This window comes from Lutjanus erythropterus, chromosome 17 (genome assembly GCF_056507025.1).
Source record: "Lutjanus erythropterus isolate fLutEry1 chromosome 17, fLutEry1.hap2, whole genome shotgun sequence".
Classification (NCBI taxonomy): domain Eukaryota; kingdom Metazoa; phylum Chordata; class Actinopteri; order Lutjaniformes; family Lutjanidae; genus Lutjanus; species Lutjanus erythropterus.
The window spans coordinates 21,368,794-21,393,840 of NC_139333.1; the positions used below are offsets into that span (position 1 = coordinate 21,368,794).

General features: G+C 41.3%; 2 protein-coding genes across 4 annotated transcripts in view; both read left to right on the forward strand.

Moving 5' to 3' along the window:
* The window catches only part of dock1 (dedicator of cytokinesis 1), a 260,399-nt gene extending 235,665 nt beyond the window's left edge, over positions 1 to 24,734 (forward strand). For 2 of the 3 annotated variants that reach the window (XM_084740731.1, XM_084740733.1), the window contains exons 47-52: positions 11,890 to 12,027; positions 15,433 to 15,575; positions 16,117 to 16,315; positions 18,775 to 18,955; positions 20,934 to 21,085; positions 23,845 to 24,018. In XM_084740731.1, coding sequence (XP_084596857.1) covers positions 11,890 to 12,027; positions 15,433 to 15,575; positions 16,117 to 16,315; positions 18,775 to 18,955; positions 20,934 to 21,085; positions 23,845 to 23,940 — 909 coding nt within the window. In that variant the 3' untranslated portion in view covers positions 23,941 to 24,018. Of the gene's footprint in view, positions 1 to 11,889; positions 12,028 to 15,432; positions 15,576 to 16,116; positions 16,316 to 18,774; positions 18,956 to 20,933; positions 21,086 to 23,844; positions 24,019 to 24,153 lie in introns of those variants that run through there. The other variant, XM_084740732.1, reaches the window with a different exon arrangement.
* On the forward strand, positions 6,661 to 7,839 carry LOC146312168 (uncharacterized). Its single transcript, XM_084741482.1, has one exon. The coding sequence runs from the start codon at positions 6,661 to 6,663 to the stop codon at positions 7,837 to 7,839; it is 1,179 nt and encodes a 392-aa protein (XP_084597608.1).
* Positions 24,735 to 25,047: the final 313 nt, after the last annotated feature.

Sequence of the window (25,047 nt, forward strand, 5' to 3'; positions counted from 1 at the left end):
GTGCTTGTTTATCTCGCGTCTTGAATCTGTCTAAATGAGGCAAATGAAGGCGAGCCTGCTCCAATGAACAAACTAAACGGTTCGAAATGAGCCAGTGTTCACTGTTATTCTGAAATACCCATTGTCCTCGTCTCGTAATTAGAGAGGAAATGAGCGACTGGAAATCAGGAAATTAGGTATTGTAAAAACCTCCCTGGCAAATACAAAGTAGGTGTTTTCTGTGATGTTTCTGGTTATAATTAGCGAACACTGGAGACAGATGCCTAAATTAGCGCCTCAAACTTCTTACCGCAGTATGAGACATTCTATTAAAAGGGTTGCTGGGTGATTAATAAATTAAATCACAGGCCTAAGGGGGCCAGTTGCATATTGGCGTGCATATATCAGAATGTTTCTGTGACAATTCAGTTTTCTTTATGGCGTCTTCTGAAGGTTTTTGCTTCTGCTTTTGCTCCTTTCATCTCATATATAGCCGAGTCTGTCTGCTTATTAGTCTGTCTGACTCACCACTGGCTGCGCCCTTCTCCGAGACCTTTGTGACCTTCATGAAAGGTCTTAATATGTCATCATAGCCTTAATAGCAGGCATCTCAAAGGCGTCGTGGCTGTCCCAGCACCCTAGGGTGTGGCTCAGAAGTCTGCTCACTGTGCCTTAGAGAAGGATAGAGTGACAGAGTTCAGCTTAGGATGGTGGGCTCTGGGAGACATTGCTGATATTAAACGCTCATGCCGTGTCTATCACTTCTTGTCACCTGATAATACCAGCTTTCATCTGTTTATAAATGGGAGCTAAACTTCATTTGTAATCACTGCATGCCCACAAACGTGCAGCAGTTTAGTTCAACAGCTGTTTGCATGAAAATATAAAAGGGGAATGTATAAATCCATGTAAACCCTGCAAGACAAATAGTGTAGTGATCGTATCGCAGGCTCCTAAATGTTGCCTTGTTTGCTCCCTATTTATAATAAACTTTTATGGGTTTGTGCTGCCCCGTTTATTGGCACCACGTTTAAAGTTACAATAAATTACAATCATTAAGGGGCACACAAACTCTGAAGAAAAATTACAGAAACTGTATCACTGTGGCAAAATTTGGTTCTGGATACACCTCACATAACGGAAACTGCTGTACCACTGAAGCAGTACTTTGCTAGTACTTTGTTACTGGCACTGCCATCTCCTGTTTCCTGACTGCTACCAGTTAATTATTATCAGTAAATCCAACTCTAATACATCCCCAGTCTCTAAAGACGTCCCCCAAGGTTCTGTGCTCGGTCCCCTCCTTTTCATCCATTACGTGCTTCCCCTTGGTCGCATCATATGCCGCCATGGCCTTTGTTTCAACTGCTATGCTGACCATACCCAGCTCTACATCTCAACAAAATCCATTACCGCTGCCACTCACTCCACCCTGATGACCCGTCTCTCTGGTATAAAAGCCTGGATGCAAACTAACTACCTCAAACTCACAACAGTGACAAATCTGAAACCTAATCATCAGCCCGAGATCCCTCATGAAAATCTGCCAGTTTTTCCCTCTGCATCAATGGCTTCACTGTCTCTGCTTCCACACACCTTTAACCTGATCTTTGAGCAGATTCCATTAATCAAATTACAAAAACTGCCTTCTTTCCATCTTAAAAACATTGCCCGTCTTCGCCCCTCCCTCTCCTTCCCAGCTGCTGCTCATCCGTGCCTTTATCGCCTCACAACTCGAGTACTGCAACAGCACTCTGTACAGTACATCCACCCAAATCCTTAAACTACAGTACATCCAAAACTGAGCCGCCCGTCTGCTCACCCACCCCCACACTAGAGAGCACATCACACCAGTCCTCATTGAACTAAAGTTTTAGGACTGCGTTTTGCACAGTTGTGGCGATGTCGTGTTGAGAAAATCTGCTCACAGACATATAAACACTCGCCTAAGTACTCAGCGTCTCTGGTAGTTCCCACTACAGTAGGTGTCTCCAGCACTGAGTGCTCATGGGTCAGAATGGCACCATGTCATCGTCAGATGGTCTCTAGCTAATTTCTCTAACTGTTGCATGTTTAGCTCATCTACTTTGGCACGTGGCTGTGATCAGTTAAAACAGTGATACTCGACCACTGGTATTGTCACAAGTGTTTCTCGTTATCAGGAAAGAAAGCCCAGAAATGTCCCCATGACGATGTGCTTCTTGGCATTTTCCATTTAGTGTATGTGGCCGTTTCTTCCAGTATTTGTTTTTTATAAAGACTCAAGCTTTTAAATCTGACGTTTTGACTGTTGCTGTCACATGTGGCCCTGATTCCTGCCCAGATGACCAAACAAAACATTGGCTTTGCCTCACTTTCCCAGCTTGCATTTAAGTATCTCATATAAAAACTTCTATCCACTACTCCAACGTTGTGCTTTTCTTGCTAAAAAAAAAAAAAAGCAAACTTTACCATTTTCCAGTCCATGCTACATGCTAAGTCCATACAGTGTGTGCTATTTCTTGTAGTGTACATTGTTAGACTTTGTAAAGTGTGTCAAATCTACACTGGGGTTTTGTAAATGCTGCCCCAGGTCTCCGGTGTCTAATTATGTGATATTAACATCAGCCTCACATGAGGCAATACCTCTAAATCATAAACCTGCTGTCTCTGTGAGACTGCTGCAGAGGAATAAAAACTTTTTTAAAAAGTTGGTACATGTAATTAAACTACTGAGTATGTGTGTATGTGAGGGAGTGTGTGTGTGTGCAACCTTGAGCCTAAGTGTCTTCCACAATGAGCTTATCTCTGTGCAGCCACCAAGCAGAATTCTGTTGCCATGCCGCCACTCAGTCGCATTCAATCATCCTGAGGTCTATAAAAAGATGTGGGTATCCTGGGAGACGTGAATCTTGCCTCAGCTTTCACACTCACTGTTGTTTCTCCCCGTTTTCTGTCCTTTTTTTGTCTCACAACACTTCGTCCCTCTGACTCCTCTGCCTTCCCCTGTCTCTTCCTCCTAACCTTTTTCCACCTCTGCCTCTCTTTCCTCTCTGCTTCACCTTTTCCCTCTCAGCCTCCTGCTCTCCTCTCCTCTCTCCTCCAAGAGGTGATGATGAAGGTGCTCAATATCAGGGGAAATCCTCGCAGGGTGTCTGTAGCCTCCTCTCATTTATCTTTCTGTTCAAGCCGGGGCTTTGGTTTTGTGGAGCACAGCTCGGTAGCTAACATTCAGTGAGTGGAATATCCTCGATTTTAGACACAGTGATACATGCTCAGTGTGTCTTTTCAAGCTGGTCTGCTCACTGAGTGCTCCTCATATCACAGGATGCTGTTTAATGTATTAGCACAGTGTATTACACATGGCTGAGAAGAGGAGGGTGTCTGATTTTTTTTTAATCAGAAAACCATATACGTGTGTGTTTCTGCAGTATTTTCTCTCTCCCTGCTAATAAGCCCACCACATGATGAATCAGTGTAAATAAAACATGCACTGTTTGAGATTATTACAAAAGGTTGCATCACGAAACCGAAGTGGTGTTGTGCGCCAGCTGAGTGAAGTTGGTTCTTGCTGTGGAGGGGCAGCTTGCCCCCGGCGGAAAGGAAGAAAGGCGAGTGGTCTCTAGGGAATCAGAGGTTAGCACACACACCGCCTTCTCTTTACCGGCTCACCTCTGCCAGACACTTCACACGCGTCTTTGTACTCTGAGCAGATGCTTTGTTCCATTCGCTCGGGGCTTAGGTGAATTTGTTAGCCGTAAATGCTACTGTACCTGAAAACATTCGTATACGAGAACATTACATTTTGAGCTTGCTGCCTTATGCTTCATTTTCCTGAGCTTGGAGCTGTTGTCCTCATTAGTGAACACTATTGTGCCATCTAGTCGAAACCAGAGCACAATGCATTTATCTAACTATAAAGCAAGGAATCTCTGTCTGTCTGCATGTATGTAATACACTTACCTCAAGAATTGTTCATCAGATGTACTTCAAACTTGGCAGATGTATTGCTGCGGACCCAAGAAAGTGCCATGTCAAGTTTGGTGCAATTTGGACACATGACGTTCTCAATATTAATTTTGAATAAACAGGTAACGGTGCTCTATGCAGCAGTTGGGACTGGGACTTATCAAAGTAACTAATGCCATTGATCAAGACAGTGGAACGTCGCAAAGTTGGCTTTGCCCGGTGAAAGCGTGATTCCTACAGAGAACGAACCTGCAGCTTAAAAACCTCACTCATGATGATGTAAAGTATTTTAGACAGAGTTGGTGTTTTGGACACAGTGTGGTGCTGAACAGGCTCAGCTCTGTAAATTTGGAAATGTCTTATCACAACATTGCAACTGCTCTGCAAGAACATTTGAAGTGAAAGTACTGGAGCGTTTTGTCGATAAAGCAGCGGCAGTAGCAAGATGGCACCAACCTGCTTACTTTTTGTCCCCGCCCAAGCATGAAATATTAGGATCATCAACACGCAGAACGTGTCTCTGTGGTTGCGCTTTGATTCTGAACATTTTGATAAAGTGAAGGGTTCGGATGAGCCGTTCTCAGGAAAGCTGCAAGCAGCGATGCCAGGGTCAGAGAAATCGTCCCTCTCCAGACGGGCATGTTTTGAACGGGAATTGCGCTAATCAGTGTAAAAGCAAGACGCTGTGAAAACAGAAAAAGGTTCAAAACTTCATCAGATTTTAATGTTGAAACTTGGTTATTTAAAATTAGCAGCATTTGTAGTTTGATTATGACATGCAGATTTAGCAGATTTTAGCAGTAGAATTTATTTATCTCTGAAATGATACAAATTATATTCTGTGTGTTTTAAAGTAAAATGGAACAATGAAACTATCAGGAGAATATTTTCCACAGCACTTAATGTGGACTGTGGTGGTTCTACCCTTTTTTCTTTACATTTAATAAATAATTTGAAGAGTCTGCTCACTAAAATTGAAATACTAGATGGATGGAATGAAGCCGATCGGGCCACACATAACATCGACCAAGTCATCCATCACAGAGAAAATACTAAGCTTTTTTATACTTTAAACTCACTGAACTCCTCCCATCTGGCATGTAGGAAGCCCCCCAAAAACAAACTGAAACATGTTTGCAAATACTGTTTGGTTCACTTCAACAACTGAGAAGGATCAACTGTTTCTCCTTCATCTTTCCTCTTCGCCTCTCGGCTCTGAAGGCTGAACTGAGTGGCACTTCCATCCTACGTTACTTTTTTTTTATTTCGAGCTGTTTTTTCTTGACTAATTAAACTGAATTTTAATTTCTGCTTGTGAGCTCATTATTTATATACTGAGGTGTCCAAAATAAGTCTACACAATATTTCAAATGTACTTTTTGATGCTTTGAGCGCCACAAGCTGAGAGCCATAGAGATTATATTATCTCTTCGGCAGATACCTCCAAAACTCTGCAACTCACACCAAAACTATTTAGATGGATGAATAGCACTAAAGGCCTGAGTAAAAGGTGGCGTCCCCACCCAGGTCATCACCATAAGTCATCGCATCAGTAATCTAGGACATTGGCTATGGTATGAAAACTTCTCCTTGAAGTACCATATAGTTTGCACACGTGCTCAGTTTGACAAAGTGATTAAAGCAATTCCCATATCAGTCAAACTATTAGTTCAAAACATAGATAGGCAGTCATGTGTGAATTTTTTAACTGAGTGAAATTCAAATAAATTGATATGGAATGCTTGAATAATGTACTGTTCCCAATTAATCTCACAGAAACTCTGTCACCCAACCGTTTTCAGACTGAGAAATTTGAAAATGGAGAACCAAATATATCACTTACCCTATCAGCCCTAAAACCAAGGAAATCCATTTTTAAAACTCTCAACAATATTTATTCATCCAATGAAATGCTAAGAAAGAGATTTAACATTGATCACAATAATTGTTTCTTTTGTTATACTGAAATTGAAACCACAGGTTGTCCACAGGTCAATGTCTATACTGTATGACATTCTGGGACGACTTGCAGGACTTGCTACCATCCAAAATCCCACTACATGTTCCTCTCACAAGAGAAACTATTGTGTTTGGTATTGATCTCAAGGACACTAAAGGTGACTTACACTACTGGCATTTTTTTATCTACATATCTAAATGGAGGAAAATTAAACCCCACTTCTCAGTTACTTAAAGGGACGTTATGGCCAATCATCTGAGTGCCTTAAAATTAATGGAAGGAAAATAATCCAAGTCTCTCCTCAAAATTTATGAAGAACTAAAAGTTTTTTATGACCCCTAGATCGACTTAATGCATTTTTCCTTTTCACAATTTTGTTTTTCTGTTTTGTTAGTTTATTTTTTTCCTACTTATTGCTCTGCATTATAATATCAATGTTAAATTACTTTTCTATACCATGCCTTGTATGTTATTCCTCTATAATGTTTTTCTATGCCTTGTTGTAATTGTTTTGTTACAAATAAAGTTTTTAAAAATTCAGTCAGCCATCTTTGAAAAAAAAACAAACAAAAAAAAAGGTATCCCATAGCAACAACAAGATCAAAGAACCGTGTTCTGATGATGTCATCAAGTCAGTTCTGGAATGTTGTACTATAAAAGGCTTCTCAGAGTCAAACCTGCATCAGACACGATTTTCACTGTCGAGTATTCAGACACGAATTTCATCGTCACAAGTTAGGAAAGAAGTTTTACAGGTTCAAACACGAGTTACAATGGAAACGACACAAAGTCAGAGAAAGCAGAGGAGGCAGAGGAGAAACAACGCTGAGATCCATCAGCAGACTCATCAAGTTAAGGATTTTGCCACCAGACGCCTTGATTTCTACCTCCATTCCCTGGAGGAGGAAATAAGGTGCGAGCTTAAGGACAGCGAGGCAAGGCTGACCAGGGGTCGATGTGAGCAGAGGCTCCACTTGGACATCCACGTGGACTCGCTGACCGCTCTCATCGATCAGCTCCAGGACAAGCAAGAGGACAACAAGAGCAAAGAGCAGATGCAGAGTGAAATATGTAGACTGCAAGCCCTGCATAACCGCTCTGAACAGGAAGATACTGAGACTCTGAAATTACGTTTCAGGAAAATCTGCTTCATGCTGCGGACAGCTCAGAGCGACCTTGAGCAGAAGACATCCTACAACAAAGAACTTGAAGTCAAGTTGGAGGCCATGACCAAAAAGAACGAGGACCTTCAAAGTGAAGTCGAGGCCATGAAGTTACAGGTCCGTGTTGAGAAACAGCTGCGTGCCGTGGCTGAAACCAACATGGAGACGACAACTCATGGCCTTAAGTTGCAGCTTTTTGAAAAGGACACCGCGGAGTTTGAGGCTCGCACAAAGGCTGAACAGCTGGAGGCCGATCTTGTGTTTGAGCGGGATCAAGCTCATAAGCTGCAAGCAAAGCTGAACAAAATGGAGGAGAGTCTTTCTAAACAGAAGGAGGATGCAAAAAAGACACTGGAACGAGTCAAGGCTTCCCATCAAGCCCAGCTGGAGGGACAAAAAGCAGAGACCAGGAAGATTTCTTCTGCCCTGAAAAAGGCAGAGGATCTGCTGGAGACTCAGCGTCGCAGCTGGCAGCAGAAGGTGCAAGAAAAAGAAAAATCAAAGACTTTCTTTGCGGCTCAACTTGAAGAGCAGAAACAAGAAAACAAAACTCTTGCAGATGCTCTGCAGAAGGTTGAGCAGCAGCTGGAAACTCATAACGAGTGGCAGAAGGAAAAATCATCCCTCCTTCAGGCCACAGAAGACCTCAGGAAGACTCTCCAGGAAAAGGAGCAGGAGTGGAAGAAGAAAGAGTTCTCCCTGAACTCCCAGCTGACAGCTCTCGAGAGTCAGCTAGCCAAGAAGAAAAAGAAGAAGAAGTGGTACCGTGTACTCATGAGTGGCGTCTGAAGATCATCTACAGCCCACGCACTTCCAGCTCAGGGACAGGGACTTACACAAACAGAGGTATTTGTGAGTATTAATCAGTTTTAACCCCCAAACAGCACTTTGAAAACGGCTGTTTGAGGGTCAAGACTTTACGTTCGTGCAGCACGGTGGTCAGCACTGCCCCCCTCACAGCAGAAAGATCCTGAATCTTAAACTCACTTGGATCAGGGTCTTTCTGCATGGAGTTCAGATGTTTTCCCCGTGATTACGTGGGTTTCCTCCAGGAGCTCTGGTTTCCCCACGCTAAAAACAAAAAGAAAGAAAGTTGCACATACTCACATATATACCCCCAGCCATAGGGAGTTTTTCCTCGTCTTCCTGGAGAGCTTGGGCTGGGCGCCTCTTCCTGAGCTGGATCTGCGAGACACATTTAAACACCATCAGCCACATGAATGAACATCACTTTTGTACATCAAAAAAATAAAAAAAAAAATAAAATAAAATAATGTCATGTTTCTTGGTCATTTGTTTTTTAGAATTTAAAGTTGCACTGTGTGTCACATTTGATATTAAATGGTTTGTTTGATGAATAAATCAGGGACAAACAGTGATCGGTCAGTTTTGTTGACTAGATCTCAAAGATGCTCATCAGCACATGGTCAGTTACAGTTCTGAACAGTTCTGTACACACATACATGCTAAAAGATCTGCCATAACACCCGAAAAAGGTTGCTTGATTGCAGAAAACAATGGTTTGAACAATGGTGGTTTGGTTGTGACATTTCCTAAATTTACACCCTGATTTAAAAAAAATACTACATGTACTTTAAAATGATGGGAACTTACACTGCTTTGGTAGTGACATGAGAATGTGGGACTTTTTTTTTACATACAGCCTCATGATTTTAAATAAAATATATGTTGTTGAAATAAGAGGTTATGGTTTGGGAAAGCTGCCTCCCAACTGAAACTACACTACAAATCAGCAAATAAGTCATTCCCAGTAACTCGGTTGTGACGGAAGATTTTATTTGGGTCATCAAATAACATATTGTTTTTTTGATGACAGGAAAAAATGAGAGCCTGTTAATTCTGCTTAAATTCACTTATTTTGTCTGGTTTATATATTAGGCTAAAAGGTCCTATATTGTTACACAGCCTAAATGCATTTATTTCTGATTTAAAGAACTTAAATACTTAATATGTTCTCGAGAACACAGGTCAACATAATATAAGACGATCTGGAAATGACAGTAAAACTGGTCACGGCCATTCATTTATGCACATATTAACTTTTACCAAAATGTGTTGATAAGGCCTATTGTGGATTGTTTCTTGATGGTTTATCTTTTTTAAAAAGTGGATCCTAAGGAACAAAGTTTGGGAGACACTGCTATGTAAGGGATCCTGCAGGGTTCTGCATCACACTGTCATGATTTATTTCACAATAACGACCTGCTCACTGTACATTATCCTGCTTGATACATGGTTATTCACAAAAAAAATCCAAAAATTGACACAAAATATTCATTTCAAAGTGATTTTGGTAATTTAACAGTGACTCTATTTTTCCTGCGGAGTCTGTGATTAGAACTGTATCCATAGCAACAGTCTGTTAGTCTTAGCAACGGTCTGCTATACAGAAATAACTCATACATTGTGTTCATGTAGTCCACATGTATCTAGAGATGAAACGGTACAAACATTTCATATTGGAATGAAAGAATTAAAATTCTTTATTTCAAACATGTAAAAAAAAATGAAAGAAAAAGAAATAAAACAACAAACAAATAGAGTTCAATAAACCTATACAGCAAATTCAACAGGCAAATATGGTTCTGCATAGAACCCCAAGTTAGGGTTCTGGGTGGGACCATTACTCCCAAGAAGGGGTCCCCCTATTAGACCCTCTAGTTGGGGGTTCTGGGTGAAACTTTTCATGGATGGTTCTCGGTATAACCCTTTATGTCGGGTTATTTGAAGAACTCTCTGATAGGTTTCCAAGTAGAACCTTTACAAAAGGTTTCACCAGGAGGCCAAGCTGAAGAACCATTTATGGTTCTTGTTAGCACTTTTATTTCTAAGACCTGCTCTTGTTACATTTAAACAATACTGCACTTAATGCATTAACCCAGCGGTCACCCTGAGTGATGACTGTGACCCCTAGGGTGTCTTCAGTTACTGCGGGGAACCTCCAAATTTTTGTTTGATCTATTTATTCCAAAAATATATTACTTGAAATTATGTTTGAAAATACACATCATCGTTTTTATGAATGCATACAAATGTTATATCTAAGGCTAAACAGAGATTTTACAAACACAGATACTGTTGTAACATGCAGCTTACTTTCACATACAGTCAGTCTTGGATCACCTTTAACATTACAAACAAGCTGGGGTGCTACTTATTATTACGCCTGGCAGGGATTAGTCGCTTGCTACCATGTGTGTGAGTGAATAACTGGCCTGAAGCTCGTCCACAGATAATCTCTCATGCTCATTGGAGGGAATTTCTTCAAACTTGGTGAAATATATCCCCTTGGACTCGAGGATTCATTGATTAGATTTTGGTGGTCTAAGGTCACAGTGCTGAAGACATTTTTGGCTGTAACTCAAGAATTAATGCTCAAATTCTGACAAAATTTTACACAAATATCTAATAGGACAAAATTTTGAGGAGATGACAATTTATATCCAAAAACTCAAAGGTCAGTGTGACTGTGACAAAACTAGTTCTGAGGTATGGAGCAAGAAAGTTACAAAACAGACAGAGTCCCAAAAGTTTTATTGTTTGCTATTTTGTTTTTGCTAAAGCCAAGTTCAGTCATTGAAATAATCAGTTTTATGTTTATTGTGTAAAACGGTTAAATAAATCCATTGTCCCCACCCATGAAGATGCTTTTTTTTTTTTTTTTTCAAAAAACTACTTCCTGTTCAAAGACAAAGCTTGGGTTTTACACTCATCAGGCCCTGCTAATCTCATAATAGCTGGGGGAAATTAATAATGCTTAGAAAATCAAAGATCAGGCCTTAGGAGGTTAAGATCAAGCACGAGATGCACCCTGCAGGTTACTGCTCTGAATGGGGCAGACTAATTTTTATTGTTTGCTTTATTTTTGCTTATTCATGTGCATAAAAGCACGAACTGCTTTCCTTTCACCTTTAACAGTATTTCTCACTTAAAGCAGTGAGACAGTCAGGGAATATTTTTACAGTTGCCATGGGAAAGAAAAGGTCTCCTATTACCAAAGCTGACTGTAACATCTTTGCTGGATTCTGGTGAGTTATTGTGCAGCTCTTCCACCACCAAAAGACAGTATGTTTGCACTGAAACACAGGTTCTGAAGCCCGATAAGTTAACCTGTGATTTCAACCAGGAGAGAAGGAAAAAAAAATCACTCAGATGCTGACTCTCCCGAGAGATAATGCTCCCTCCTCTCGCCAGATTTAGTCAGCAGAGCTTGCTGACACTGACTGTGGCACCGGGGTTCCCTAATTATTAGTTTTCAGCCGTTTCAGTCTCTCCCTCTGTCTCCTTCTACCTGAGCTGCCTCTGTTATGTGTTTAGATTTTGCTATTCACCAGCTGCCTACAGTGTGAGAGGCAGCAGTTTGCTGGGTGCATTGCGTCTTTATTTGCGTCACAGGAGGAGAGGAAAGCATCCATCACATGCAGTACATGCCTATACATGTATTCTGTCTATGCTTTCTTGTGTGATTTACCTGCGTTCTGATGTGTTGATGCTGGTGGAGGGAGGCAGGAGGAGGAGGGAGTGTCATGGCAACAGACTTCTCTAATATAGTCTACTTCCACCTGGATGAGGTTTCAGTGAATTTTCTTTTTTGTGCACACAGACACACTCAGACTGATGTACATTCGCTGCTCGTGCTGAGTGTGCACAGCCGAGGGGCTAAAGGTCATGTGCGTTAAATTGGATGTATGTGGCGTATATTCCTCTGATGTATAAAAAAAAAAGCAGCGTGCAGCTGAACCTCTCATCTCTCTGGGGTATGTTGGATGAAGGTTTCTCACACTTCTGTTTTTGCTCCCCCCCCCCCCCCTCCGCCAGATCCCGCACCTCGCAGAGGGTGTTCGTATCCACGGAGAGAAGGTCACGGAGGCGCTGAGGCCTTTCCACGACCGCTTGGAGGCCTGCTTCAAGCAACTGCGGGAGAAGGTGGAGAAACAGTACGGGGCAAAATCCTTGGTAAGAGCTTTTGTGACCTTTCTGTTGCAGGAAAAGTGCTTTGTAACTCAGTGTGGTCATTTTTAGGAGGCACTAATGGAATCGGCAGCTGTTTCTTTTACTTCTGTGGTGTTGAGTCGAAGATTTTTCGTGAATGAATATGTATGTTGCACCTTTCAGACATCCGTTTTATTACTTTGTTTGGTCATGGATGCTAGTAGTTTTAGCATTTATTTCACTGATATTTACGTTACTCTTTCATTTTTTCTTAAATTTCATATGCAGCACAGATGCAATTACTTTACCTAATTACGAGAACGCCTGGTTTCTTTTGCCTGTTTTAAAGGTCCAGTCCATAAAATTTAGAGGGAATGTGACAGAAATTTAATATAATATCCATAAGTGTGTTTTCATTAGTGTATAACAACCTGAAAATAAGAGTCATAGTTTTTTTGTTACTTTATATCATTTATATAGCTGTCAAAAGAAGACGTGGATCCCCTTCCACAGATGTTGAATGTGTTGATGTTGAACCGCCATGTTTTACAGGAGCCCTTAACAGACTAGATATGGACTTGCTTGTTTTTCATTAGTTTCACAGCCACCATACTTTCACCTACACATTAGGAAGGGTAGGGTAAGGTGAGGTGTGTTCATTTGGTTGCAGCTGGGTGCCTCTAAATCATACAAATTGGTACTTAAAAGTTGCTGGAAACTTGATTTAGAATAATGTGCAAATGCTGCATTGTAAAAAATATTTAAAGTGACAGAAAATATCAAATAATTACTTAAGAATGTCTTCAAAAAGGCGATCGTGAAATCGTGGTGTGGGTTCCTGAGGATGAAGATAGAAAGTTGTGCAGTGTGAACGGCTGAACGATCTGACACCTCTGAAAGTCATGCAGCGTGACAAAGGTATAAAGATAACCGAGGAGAGACATGTTCCCTCTTTGGATCTGCTTACTTGTGTGCAGAAGTGCTGCTAAACTGTTTTAAAAACGCAGCGTCTGAATCAGCACATAAAGATTCAAGAAAAGAACATTTTTAAAAAGACAGCATTTGAGTTTCCTGTTCCTTTACAGTAAGTCCTCCAGATGCTCTTAGAACATGTGTGTCGGACGTGCTTTTACTTTTAGCTGAAGTCAGCTCATGTGCAGTGGGATGCTGCTGGGGATGACCTCCCGTCTCTGTCCTCCTTTACAGATTTAATTGTTGCTTGGCCAAGCTTTTCCCTCCATCTTGCCTGAGGTAAAGGGGCCCTCGCTCAATTTAAAGGGAGAGGGCGGTGACCTTTCCAACGAGAGAAAAGCCATCACTTTCCAGAGTGTGATAATAAGGTTATCCTATCAGATGTGTGATGGCTCCTTTCTACGCTTGAAAAGACTCTTTAAATGCAGACGGTTTCATTGTTAGAGCCACTCTGACCAGATTTTTCTTCTTTTTACAGAACTACAGAAATTAATAGTATGTCCAGAGTTCTTTTTTTCTTTTCAGCTAACTTTATGTTCAATTATGTTGCTGTGTTTTGAGATCTATACTGTACACTGTCGGAAGATAAATGTGATGTTTTACTGTATGTAAAAACTGCTATTGTGTTTTAATTGAAAATGTTTTGGAAACCTTGATGTTGCACATTGCATTTTGTTTCTGAGAGCCAGCATCTTTTTTCAGTTGTTCCCAAAGAGGAGAATGCATTTTGCAGCCGCATACGCCACGGGCACGGTGCCCGGTGTTGTTTGTCCATGCTCCACCTTTTCTGTGCAGCTGAAGCTGAAAATGTCAGGTTTCCCAGAAAGACGCCGGAGTTGTCTCCGCCACTTTTTTCCAGGCAGCCAATCACATAATAGATGGGTACTCGTCACCCTGGAGTTTACCTCTCTGTTTGCGTCGGAGAGCAGAAACTGAACTCATGTCTGTGCAGGAGCCCAGAGGGAAAGATGTTTTTTAAAGTATCTGTGTGTCCAGCTCCTCTACGGCCTCCAAAGGTCTATGTGGTAATCTCTGTGTTTGAACTTTAGTTCCTCTTCTGAGACGCTGTTTTTACTCTGAAGTGTTCCTGAAGTTTCACTTTCAGGTTTGCTTTCAGCTGATAGGACTCGTATCAAGTTACTGCTGGTGAAAACAAAACACTTCCTGATTTTGCTGAAGTTTTAAGATAATAAAATATTGAGGACCTTTATTGTGAAATTTTTTTAGGAAGCGACATGTGGTTACAGTGTACAGTGACAGCTAAAAAACAAGATCTGAGACTTGTTTACACTCGTTTCACCTTCTCTCACAAGTTAACCACTAGAACTTTAATAAGGACACCAGCTACTATAGAAATATATATGATTGACTGATGACTGACAAAGAAAGAAAAAAAAGGATTGCAGGACTTGAAAGCTCAGTGAACTGAGGGGTCTGCGGCTAATAATTCAACTCATCGACTTTCAACACGTGACCTTACTGCTAGCTAGTCCACCCACTTGACCGACTGTTTGATGAATAAAGTCTGAAAGCATTTCCCAAGGACTGAGTATGTCGTCAAAAGATGAACTATGCTTATAGTTCACAGAAGAAAATGTTCTTGGAATATCAAATTCTTTCTATATAGAAATGTAAATGGTCTTGGATTGTGTATTGTGAGTGTTTGAAGGTTAAATGCTACTCTCCAGATGCTAGAAAATATCAGTTATAATATCAGTCATTTTAAGTTAGTGACTGAGTAGTTTCAGTTTCACTTTAAATTTACGTCTTTGTAGCTTTTTTTTGTGTAACATTTGCGGGTCCACTGCTTTGGTTTAGACTGAAATATCTCAGCAACAACTGGATGGGTTTCTGAATGAAATTTGCCAAGAAATATTTTACAAACATTAATGGTTTACAAATCAATTAATCTTAAAGGGACACTTCACCCCAATATATATATATTTTTTTTTTTTCCGCTGAATCTCCAAAACCCAACTCACACCAAAACAATCTAATGGATAATTACCACTACAGGCCAGAAGAGAAATATGTATTTTTGGAGTGAACTGTTCCTGAGTTTGCTGAGGCCCTCACTTTTCTTCCAGCACCATGACATTTCGAAAAATGTCTCCACAGCCATTGGATGGATTGCAATAACATTTTGCACAGACATTAGTGTCTCCCTCATTATGAATTGTATTTTTTTTCCAAGTAAATACCTCAAAAACAAACGATATACCCATCAGTTTCAGTTTTGTTAGAAAATGCTAGCGTGCAAACACACTAAACAAAGATGGCAATGATGGTTGTAGTCTCTTTTTCTTCCATTTCCATGTTGTCTTCCATCCATTTCTTCCTACAGTCAATTTATGACAGAATGTGTGCTGTAAATAAGAATAAAAATGCAACATAACTTCAAAGGAATCTGTGATTTTGAAGCTGAATTCTTTGCGTTTTCCTTTTTCCTTGTATCAGCCGCCAGCAGACGAGCGGCGGGGGCCTCGTCCTCACTCCATGGTGCGCTCCTTCACCATGCCCTCCTCCCAGAGGCCGCTGTCGGTGGCTTCGGTCACCTCCATCTCCTCTGACAACTCTCCCTCCAGGCCCGGCTCAGATGGGTAACACCTGGTTTACACTTCTTCTGGGCATAAAACACCATACGTCCTCCTTGGCTTTCGGTCATCCCATCTGAGCAGTTTTAAAAATTGTTTTTGGATAACTTGTATGACTTTGATGAATCAGTCTCAAGATTTATATTTAACTTTTTTCTTTTCAAAACTAAGAGGATTTCTGTACTTATGCAATTTAAAAAAATACCCTTTTTGTTGAGTTCATGAAGACTTAAAGATAAATCCTTACCGGCTTAATTTTGAAAATGTGAATAAATTGTATATTGTATTGTATATTGTATAATATTTTAGCTAGACTCCAGGTAACAAAACACACACAGCAGTGTTGTATAGTTAGAATACCTCAGAGTCTTGAGTCAGAATATCATAAAAAGTTCAAGGTTTTATTGAAGGCTGTATTAAGAATGAACATACAGAGAACTATCTGTCCTGCATCTCAAGTAAAAGAGTAAATCTACTTCAGATGTTCAAAGGATGCAGGAGATGCACAGTGTTTGATTGGACCATCATCATATTCTCTTTATTCCAGTTTTGCCCTGGAGCCTCTCCTGCCAAAGAAGCTGCACACCAAGTCTCAGGACAAGCTGGACCGGGACGAGCCCGAGAGGGAGCGCAAGGAGAAGAAGAAGGAGAAGAGGAACAGCAAGCACCAGGAGATCTTTGACAAAGAGATGAAGACCACGGAGATCCCTCTGCAGCCCGCTGAAGCTGTCATACTGTCAGAAACGGTACTGAAAAAGTGACCCCGTACAAGGAGTTAGCTCACCTGTGTTTTACTCTTTCCCTCTTTCTCTTCTTTCCTCTTCCTTTTTTGTACTTCTGATCTGTCGCTCTCCTGCACCCTCCTGTGTTCTCCTGCTCCTCTTTTGTTTTCTCTCTTGTACTCTGCCCCACACAAGTGCAATGATTTTCTGTGGATGTTTATAGTTCACAAAGAAGAAAGTAGGGGTGATGTTACATGCAGAAACACAGACACTTATTGGCACGAGGAACAAAAAAGCTTTAGACCGGCAGCTTCTCTGCATTGCAATGCATTTCAAGCTCAGTACTCTCCCTCAGGCATCACGATGATGATGCTCCTTCTTCTTTGTCTTTGTCTTACTACTGACCCATTTGGAAAAGCTTGTTTCCACTATTTCTTGTGGATTCCTAGATCTGCATGGTTCTTAATGCTCTTTCCTTGTTTCATTAAGTGGCAGCCAATCAGCTCCTCCTCAATTAAGTCCAGCCGGGTACTTTATTATCTTTATTTTGACTCTTTTATAATAGAATTGATTAACAATTGCCTATGCATGTACATTTTATAACCACTAGACTCAAGCTTCAAAACAATCTGCCCCCACAGTCTCTATAGGATTGTGTGTGTGTGCGAGTTCAGCTGAGAGGTTGTGTCCTGCTGAGTGGAGAGTGGAGAGTCGTCTTCAGTGTGTGACAAATATTAGCAGAATAATGGATGGCAAAAAAAAACATTAAGAATGGCACTGATTGCACAGAGAGGAGACACCCTCATTAGAGCGGATACTTCACCAAACACCAGTGGCAGCAACTTGTGCAACAATTGCATAGTAAGCATTCAAAGTCCACTGAAAGTGCAGCGTTTTCCATATACACCACACAGATGTTTATGGGCTTAATGCATGCATGACAGAATTATTTTTGGCACAGGTTTAGTTTAGAAACACTTGAATTTAAAACCAATACATAGGCTAAACAAGACATGGAATTTAAAACACATTCCACCTTAAAATAATTTTGTTTATTTTCATTGAATAAGATTAAACAAACCATCGCTGTGGCATTGGCGTGAACCAGAGGCCCTTAAATTTAGGTTTTTATATCCCAAATCTTTCTCTGGAGGGCATGGCTTCAAATCCCCCTGGCTGGTTACTGTTTCCTGCTGGCTGGCTACTCCATATCCTTGTGAAAAGCCCAGTCACTACCACTCTTGTACACAAGAATACTCAAAATCTGCCATCAGTGCCATCACATTTGCTGAGCACATACATGCTCGCAAAGTCTGAATCATTTCCATTTCTGACTGTTCAAGAGCTTTTCTCCAGTGCCACTTTTAGGTCAAGTTTGCACACAAGGTAGCTAATTAATAGATTATTCACAAACAGAAAGATCTGTTTGGTTTTCTGTAGTATTATCAAGCCAGATTTGGGCATTTTAGTCCCCTTAGCATGTAGAAGAAAAGCAAAATCATAGATATGGTGTTTATTTTGTCCAACACATTCATACCATAGGTTTCATTTAGCATTGTATCTCCAGCAGAGTCTTCTCTCTACCTCACACTGCTCGCATTTCCACTCCACTCCCCTCGCTGTCTCCTCACTCTCTCTCTCTCTGCTGTTCTTCTTTACCACTTCTGTGTCCATTACAGCAGACTGAGGGTATCGCTGTGTTCTGCATGCCCGGTGGGAACGCTCCCTGGCTAACAGCATTAAGATAAGGGTGGGAATGGGATCCAGAGGAAGCCTGTGGGAGTGGTAGAGCCGTCTGGCTCGTGATAGGAGCCTCCTGCCTCAGGGGTCAAGGGTAGACCACCTAGGGGTCGGTGGTGGTTACCTGTTTGGTAACTAGTAGTTTTAGCTCAGGTTTAATCTGGAACACCTAAATTAATACAACACCATTTTCACGCTCAATACAAATGTTTTAGTGTTTTGGAGAAAAAAAATACCATCTCTGAATGAAGTGTGTTGTTATTTTCAGTGTCTCCCTCGTGGCTCACTGTTTGAGTTTGGCCAATTACAAAGTTGTTTGTTAATGTAGCCTACAGTGTGGAATAGCCCTGAGGACATATCTTTTCATATTCAAATTCCAGCCATAATAAAGCTGGGAGAGCGCAAGTCTTGCATGCAAACAATGATTTGTAACCACAAATAAGATATTGCAACCCAACGAGCACATTTATCCAAATGGTTTCTCTTTTAGGAATACAAATAGCCAACTTAATGTGCGTGTGGATACGCACACCACAGTCCCAGTGGAGATGTGAAACTAATTTTCTACTTTAAATGATCCTTTATTGATCTTCTGCTGAACGTCATCACGCACTCAACTCATTTGCCACGCAGTAAATTTTGTTCTCAGCTCTGTTTTATTGACTTGTGTAATTCAGTTTTTATTTTGAGCTCTTGGTAATGACTCAACCCCTTCTCTTCTTTGTTGGTGCATTATCACTCAGATCAGCCCCCTGCGGCCCCAGAGACCAAGGAGTCAAGTTCTCAGCCAGATTGGTGGAGACCGCCGCCTCTCCGTCTCCCCTGGACCCCCTTCCTCCTCCTCCAACTCCTCCTCGTCCTCGCCAGGACCCCCACCCATCACGCCCAGGAGCAAACTCTCCTTCAGCCTGCACACTGTTTCAAGTAAGAGCAATCTGACATTGTATCATCTTCAAACTGGAGCTTCCATGGTCTCTGCAGGCCCTCTCTGCCTCCCTCTGACTTTGCGTTGCCTCTTGCATCACTGTTACCACATGCCTTGGTACACGTGACGACTCTCGGTTTGATCTAAAACGCGGAGCTATGTGTCATCTCAGCTACACTTCTTTAAATGGCTGTGCAAATCACGACTGTCAGCACCAAACACTTACCTCTAAATTTATCTCTTTGTCGCTGAGCTGGCTGCTAACACCAGGATAGCACATAATGGGCTCAGTGTGTTGACTCGCTTATCGAGGATGCTCATTAGCAAAAGAGAGTCAGCTGCTTCAAAATTTTAATTCTTCAAATTCACACGCAGTGCTGCTTCTCTTAGAGGCTTAAAATGAAACATTTTACCTGGTAAGAAAAGCTGAGATGCAGTTTATTGCTTGATCAGATCAGTTTCATACAAGCATCTTTAAAGGTCCCGGCTAAACAGACATGACTAAATAACATCAGAAACACAAGGCGTGTGATGTCGTTCTCTGTGCAGGAAGGCACAACACCACTATATCTTTACGTTGCACTTGGTTCTCTGCTGACATCTAATGAGGCTGGATGTTGTATTTAGCATCTTGAAGTTACAGGATTCTTGTTTAACCATCTGCAGTTTGCAGAAACTCAAGAGGAGCCTCTATCAGAGACACGTGTTTTGAAAAAGGAACAGTCAAAATCAGTGAAACAAAGGTCAAGATATCCTGACTTTTAACTGACTGTACGGGTCAAGCTCCAAAAACAGCACACGCTGTTATTGAAACTCAAATGGCATTTCTTTTTTAAGATCCTTCTTGACTGTTAAGTACCTTCAAGTCTTTTTCTTTCAAGTTACACACCCTCAGTATGTAACACTTTAACCCCCTCATTGTTATTTAAAACCAGTTATTAAATGTTTATACTGTATAGTGCTTATAAATGCTTAATAGGTTGCACTAAAGTGTCACCTAATCTGTAGGTTCAAAGCCAAGATGATATAATCAGGGTTAAGCGTTAAAGGAATAGTTCATATTATTTGAAGTGAAGTGGGGATGAATGAAGGGCTTAACAGTAGTCAGTCTATTATCTTTCAGTGTTTCCCCTGTCCTGGTCCTCAGAGCTCACTGTCCTGCATGTTTTAGATGTTTCCCTGCTCCAACACACCTGATTCACATGAATCATCAGCTCGTTATCAGGCTTCAGGCTGTCAGGCAGAGGCTTCATGACGAGCTGATCATCTGAATCAGGTGTGTTTGAGCAGGGAAACATCTAAAACATGCAGGACAGTGAGCTCTGAGGACCAGGACAGGGGAAACACTGCCTTTAGTAGTTCCAGCGTGGAGGTTAAGCAGCAATGCACTGCTGTAGACGGGGTCAGCAACAAAATGTATTTGAGCCGCTTAAAAAAGATCCACCCAAAAATCAAGACAGTCCAGAACTTCCTGTGTTCTAGGAAGCAAAATTACTGATTTTGCTTAAGGAGTCTGGCTGTTTTGGAAAATATTAGACTTACATATCGGGGCAAAAAATATTCAAAATATTGCTAAATATAATATACCTACTTTGGTAATACAGTGAATATCAATAAGTACCTTATCCAATCCTGTTTCAAATAACTGAACTGCGACTTTTAAGTTCCTACTTGACCGTGGAAATAATATTTTGGCAAAAAAAACTTAAGAGGCACTTACTATTGTAGCTTCTTTGAGCCACAGAAGACATAATACAACAGTAGCATGGTACAGTATCCCCATGACCACTTAATTGATCTTAACGTGTGCAGGAATTTTGCTCCATTTAACTTCATTTTCTCTCTTTTTTGTCACACACTTAGCCTTAATGATGGGAAACCACCATAATAGGCCATGTGATGTATTTTGGGTCCCAGTCGTACTGTTTAGGTACCTGTGTAGTTTGATGATGAATGTTCCCTCCCCGTCTCACACAGGTCTGGAGCTGAACGGGATGGGCTGTTCTGACAAAGGTGAAATCCCTCCTCCGCTGCCTGTGAAAGGCAGCACGGCTGATTATGGCAACCTGCTAGATAATCAAGACTTGACGAGTCCCTCGACGCCTCCGCCACCCCCGCCACATCAAAGGGTAGGTGTTTTAATTAGGGCTGAGAGGAGCTCCTTAATGATGCATGGCACTTATAATGAAACAAGAGGGCGATACATGCACTTGACAATCGGGTCAACCTCCTCCGCTGTCCCCCCTACCCCTGTGCGTCCTGTGCTGATGTCCGGGCGTTCATGTCGGAGTGTGTGCATGTTTCACACTCACATTTAAGCTTGCACTGCATTTGCGCATCATTTTTGGTAATGTGTGTCGCAGGAGAGTGTAGGCATCAGACAGTTAGCAGCAAGGGCCTACACCCACCTGTCTACCCCACTGTTATTTATACTCACCCCCCCCTCCTCCAGCCGGCCCGGCGCTCAGACGTGATTGATTGGATGATTACTTTACCTCTCACATCCATCAGGAGCTCTCCCGCTGTTAATCAGCGGCTCGTCTCTCCACACTCACCGACGTCTTCGCTGGCCATCCTCTCGCCGCGCCACTCCGTTAACTAATCTTATTTATCCACTGTCACGGCTCGTGGACAGGTAGTAAAACGGAGCCTCTGCACACAGTGTGGCAGCAGGCTGACAGCAGCGTAGTGAGAGCAGATGTTCTGAGTGACAGCCGCTCTACATTTAAAGTCCTTGATGGAGGCAGAGGTGAGGTCACTGATGAGCATTAACTCCATGTCTGTTAGCTCTGTTATTACCTCAGGTGTCTTAAGGAGGACAGATGGCTTAAACATTTCAAGTTTTTCCTGCCTTGAGTGAAAATAGACTCAGCATAACAGAATCTTGATTCCCCTTATCTTGATCCTCAGCTACTGTCATATAAAAGCTCTAATCTGTACTCTTTTACCACATAGATATGGAATATGTTTCTAAAAATAATTTAACTGTTTCGCTTATGGATGAAAAAATTTACATTTTGTGTTTAAGTTAAGGTAAGGGTGCTCCAGTCAAGATTTTTAGGGCTGATCCATGGAAGCAGTATTGGTCGACAACACTAATCACCGACTACAGGGTCTATTTGAAGCCTTTTTCTTAGTGTTTGCCATTAAGTATTAATTTAACTATTCTAAATAACATTTCAAATGAAGTATTAAACAACTTGAAAATTATTGCAGAAGCACTTGGGGACCTATTGTTAAAGAAAATGTTTGAGTTTGCTGATAATTCTTTAAATAGACTTTTTTAGATCTGCTTATGTAAAAATTAGTGGGACACTGTTATGATTTTAGCATTTAATTATTAAAAATGTTGCAAAAGAACAAGAGTCACAGATGTAGGCCTGTATAGTTCAACAGAGAAAAACAAGAAAAAAAAGAAACATTCCCTTTTTAACAACCTTCATGGTCATTCAAGTATAGATATCTGAGTTTACAAGATGTACCTGAATGCACCATGAAGGCCTGCCTGTGTGTGCGTGTCAAACTCTGAGACAGATAGCGGAGCACAGAAGTAGCGTGCCCGTAAACGACACCAAAACGTGGTGGAGACTGTCAGCAGTTCTTTTTTATTACATTCAGTGCAAACATTTACCAACAGTGTGACAGATGACCTTCAGAGATTATCTCGCTGAGGGGAAAATCTATCCACGTTTGACACTTGGCAGGTGTTAATTTTGATCCTCCGATTAGCTCTTCTGATCAGCCTTTATAGAGACCACCTATCAAACTATTTCGAGTGAATATCAACCATTAACAATCGTGGCTAATCAATTGGCCTGTTGTCCTGTGAGTTTGCAAACATTATTGATTAAATAAAACATTTCGTTGAATCACAGAACATTAATAACTTAGATTTAGGTGTCGGAGAAGGATCAGCTTATATGTTGCATTATAATGGGGTAGAGACTAGTCTAGCCTCTGCTCCACACCTGCCAACACTTCTGTCTTTCTCGGGTTTCTCCTGTATTTCATGGCCATTTTCGGGGCCCCTGCCTTATTGTTGTTTCTCCCTAGAAACTCCCACAGCTTGCACAGCCCTCAAACCTTATTTTGAACAATCGTCATAAATGGATCCAGAAGTTTTGTGTGTTTGTCTGACACCGGCCCAGTTCAGGGTGCAAAAGCCTGCGTTGCACCAGTTCAACGTTTTGCACCCTCAGTTGAAATTTGAATGATAAATGCCAAGCGTAAGGTTGTAGGTCTGAGGCGCGTAGACTGTGCATCTCCAAGCGCCCCTCTAAAACAGCTGTACCAGTCTCAGTCAAAGATTTACCTCTTGATAAAAAAGCAGAATACACGCTTATAACCAACCAGTCTTTAACCCTTCCTGTTAAGCATTTATAAGTCAGTGTGTAGAGGTCTGTATGGTTACACTGTAGCAGCTCGTGTCATTTAACGAAGGTGATTTAATCAAGATAAACACTGTAAACACCTGTGCAGCCCAGTATTGTGCTGCGTTCAGGTGCTTCAGTGATTTCACAGACTGAAGGACAGCAGATAGCCCTGCCACCCTGATAAATACTCCCATATTTTGACACCTAAATGTTGGCAGGTATTCTCTACTCTGTCTGTCTCTTGCCCTTCCTGGTCAGGTCTTTGCACAGTTGTACAGACTGATTAGTTGAGGTTCAAGTAGTCTGACAATCTAAGGCACCGTGATATCCTAATCTTACATAGTGGCCATCTTAAAAGACAGAAACACTGTGTAAGCTGATCCTGGCATTAGTCCCAGTATGAAAAGACCTGCCAATCAATTTGCGACTGATAGCATCTTTAAATCCAAAGCTGAAGTGGAAAGCCTTATTTGATAAAACGCTGATTTCAGGGTTACTGTTTTGTCTGTTTGCAGCATGTTCCACCTCCTCTGCCCAGCAAGACCCCTCCTCCGCCTCCTCCCAAGACCACCAGGAAGCAGGCCTCCATCGATTCAGGAATTGTACAGTGAACAAAGACGCTGACAGTAGGACCAAACAACACACTGACAACACAACAAAAACAACATCAACAGTAACCGCTCTCCCCCCCACCAAAAAATAAAGCGGCTGTTTTTACCCACACATTCCTCGTTCCCTGTCCCAGCTTGACAAGATGAATACCTCACTGCAGCCCGCCCCTTCTTATCATCCTCTTTTTTTTCCCTTTCTTGTTTTGCCTTCAGTTTGACGATGATGCAGTCTGCAACAGGGAGCATGTTGCACAGATGAGTAGTCACTGAATTTATAGATGCTGTCCACCACTCCACTTCAAGACTTTATCGGGACATTGTGTTCAGACAGATAAGCTCGGACCAACGGCTTTCCAATACTGACCCACTCTCGAGTATATGAGAGCACATAGCGCATTAAAGAATAATCTCTTTTTATTCATATTCCCACTATGTACAGAGGTTTGTATATATGATTTTATTTTATTTCAGGTTTTTGTATGTGATTTTATCATGACTCTTTTTGTATTAACGTATCATTAGTTTAAGTGGCATTTATATGAAACAAAAAAGGGCTTGTAGGTTTTGAATTGACAGGGATTTTAAAGAGTTGGTATGTGAGAACCTATCATGGATTTTAATGGTAAAAGTTTTGGAGTGCACATACAACTAACTCCTCTATCACATTATTATCATTGTTCAGACCTTGTCCTAGATTGCTGTAACCTTGGATTTCAATAATATTGTTCCCAATTCACTACTGACATGAATTCTGAATAAACTTTCAAATGTATGTATTTTTAAAAAAAAAAAGATGTCTGCCTCATTATTTTTGGTCTGCAGCGAGAGATGCTGAAAATAGATGTGGGTGTTTTTTTTTTATATTTCTCAAACTCAAAACAAAGCGGCAATCTGTACGCGTTTCCTCCCTTCTACTGAACAGTCGGTAACGAAGCTTTCTTCTTCTTCTGCTTGACTGACAGGCATCACAACAGCTGCTTCATTATCAACACACACGCAGGTTTTAAACCGGGATGTGTTACGCCACAGAATGGCTTCTATGTAGGCTAATGCAATCTCATTTACATAATGTGTCCACTCACCAAGCGATCATTTCTCTCTTTCAAA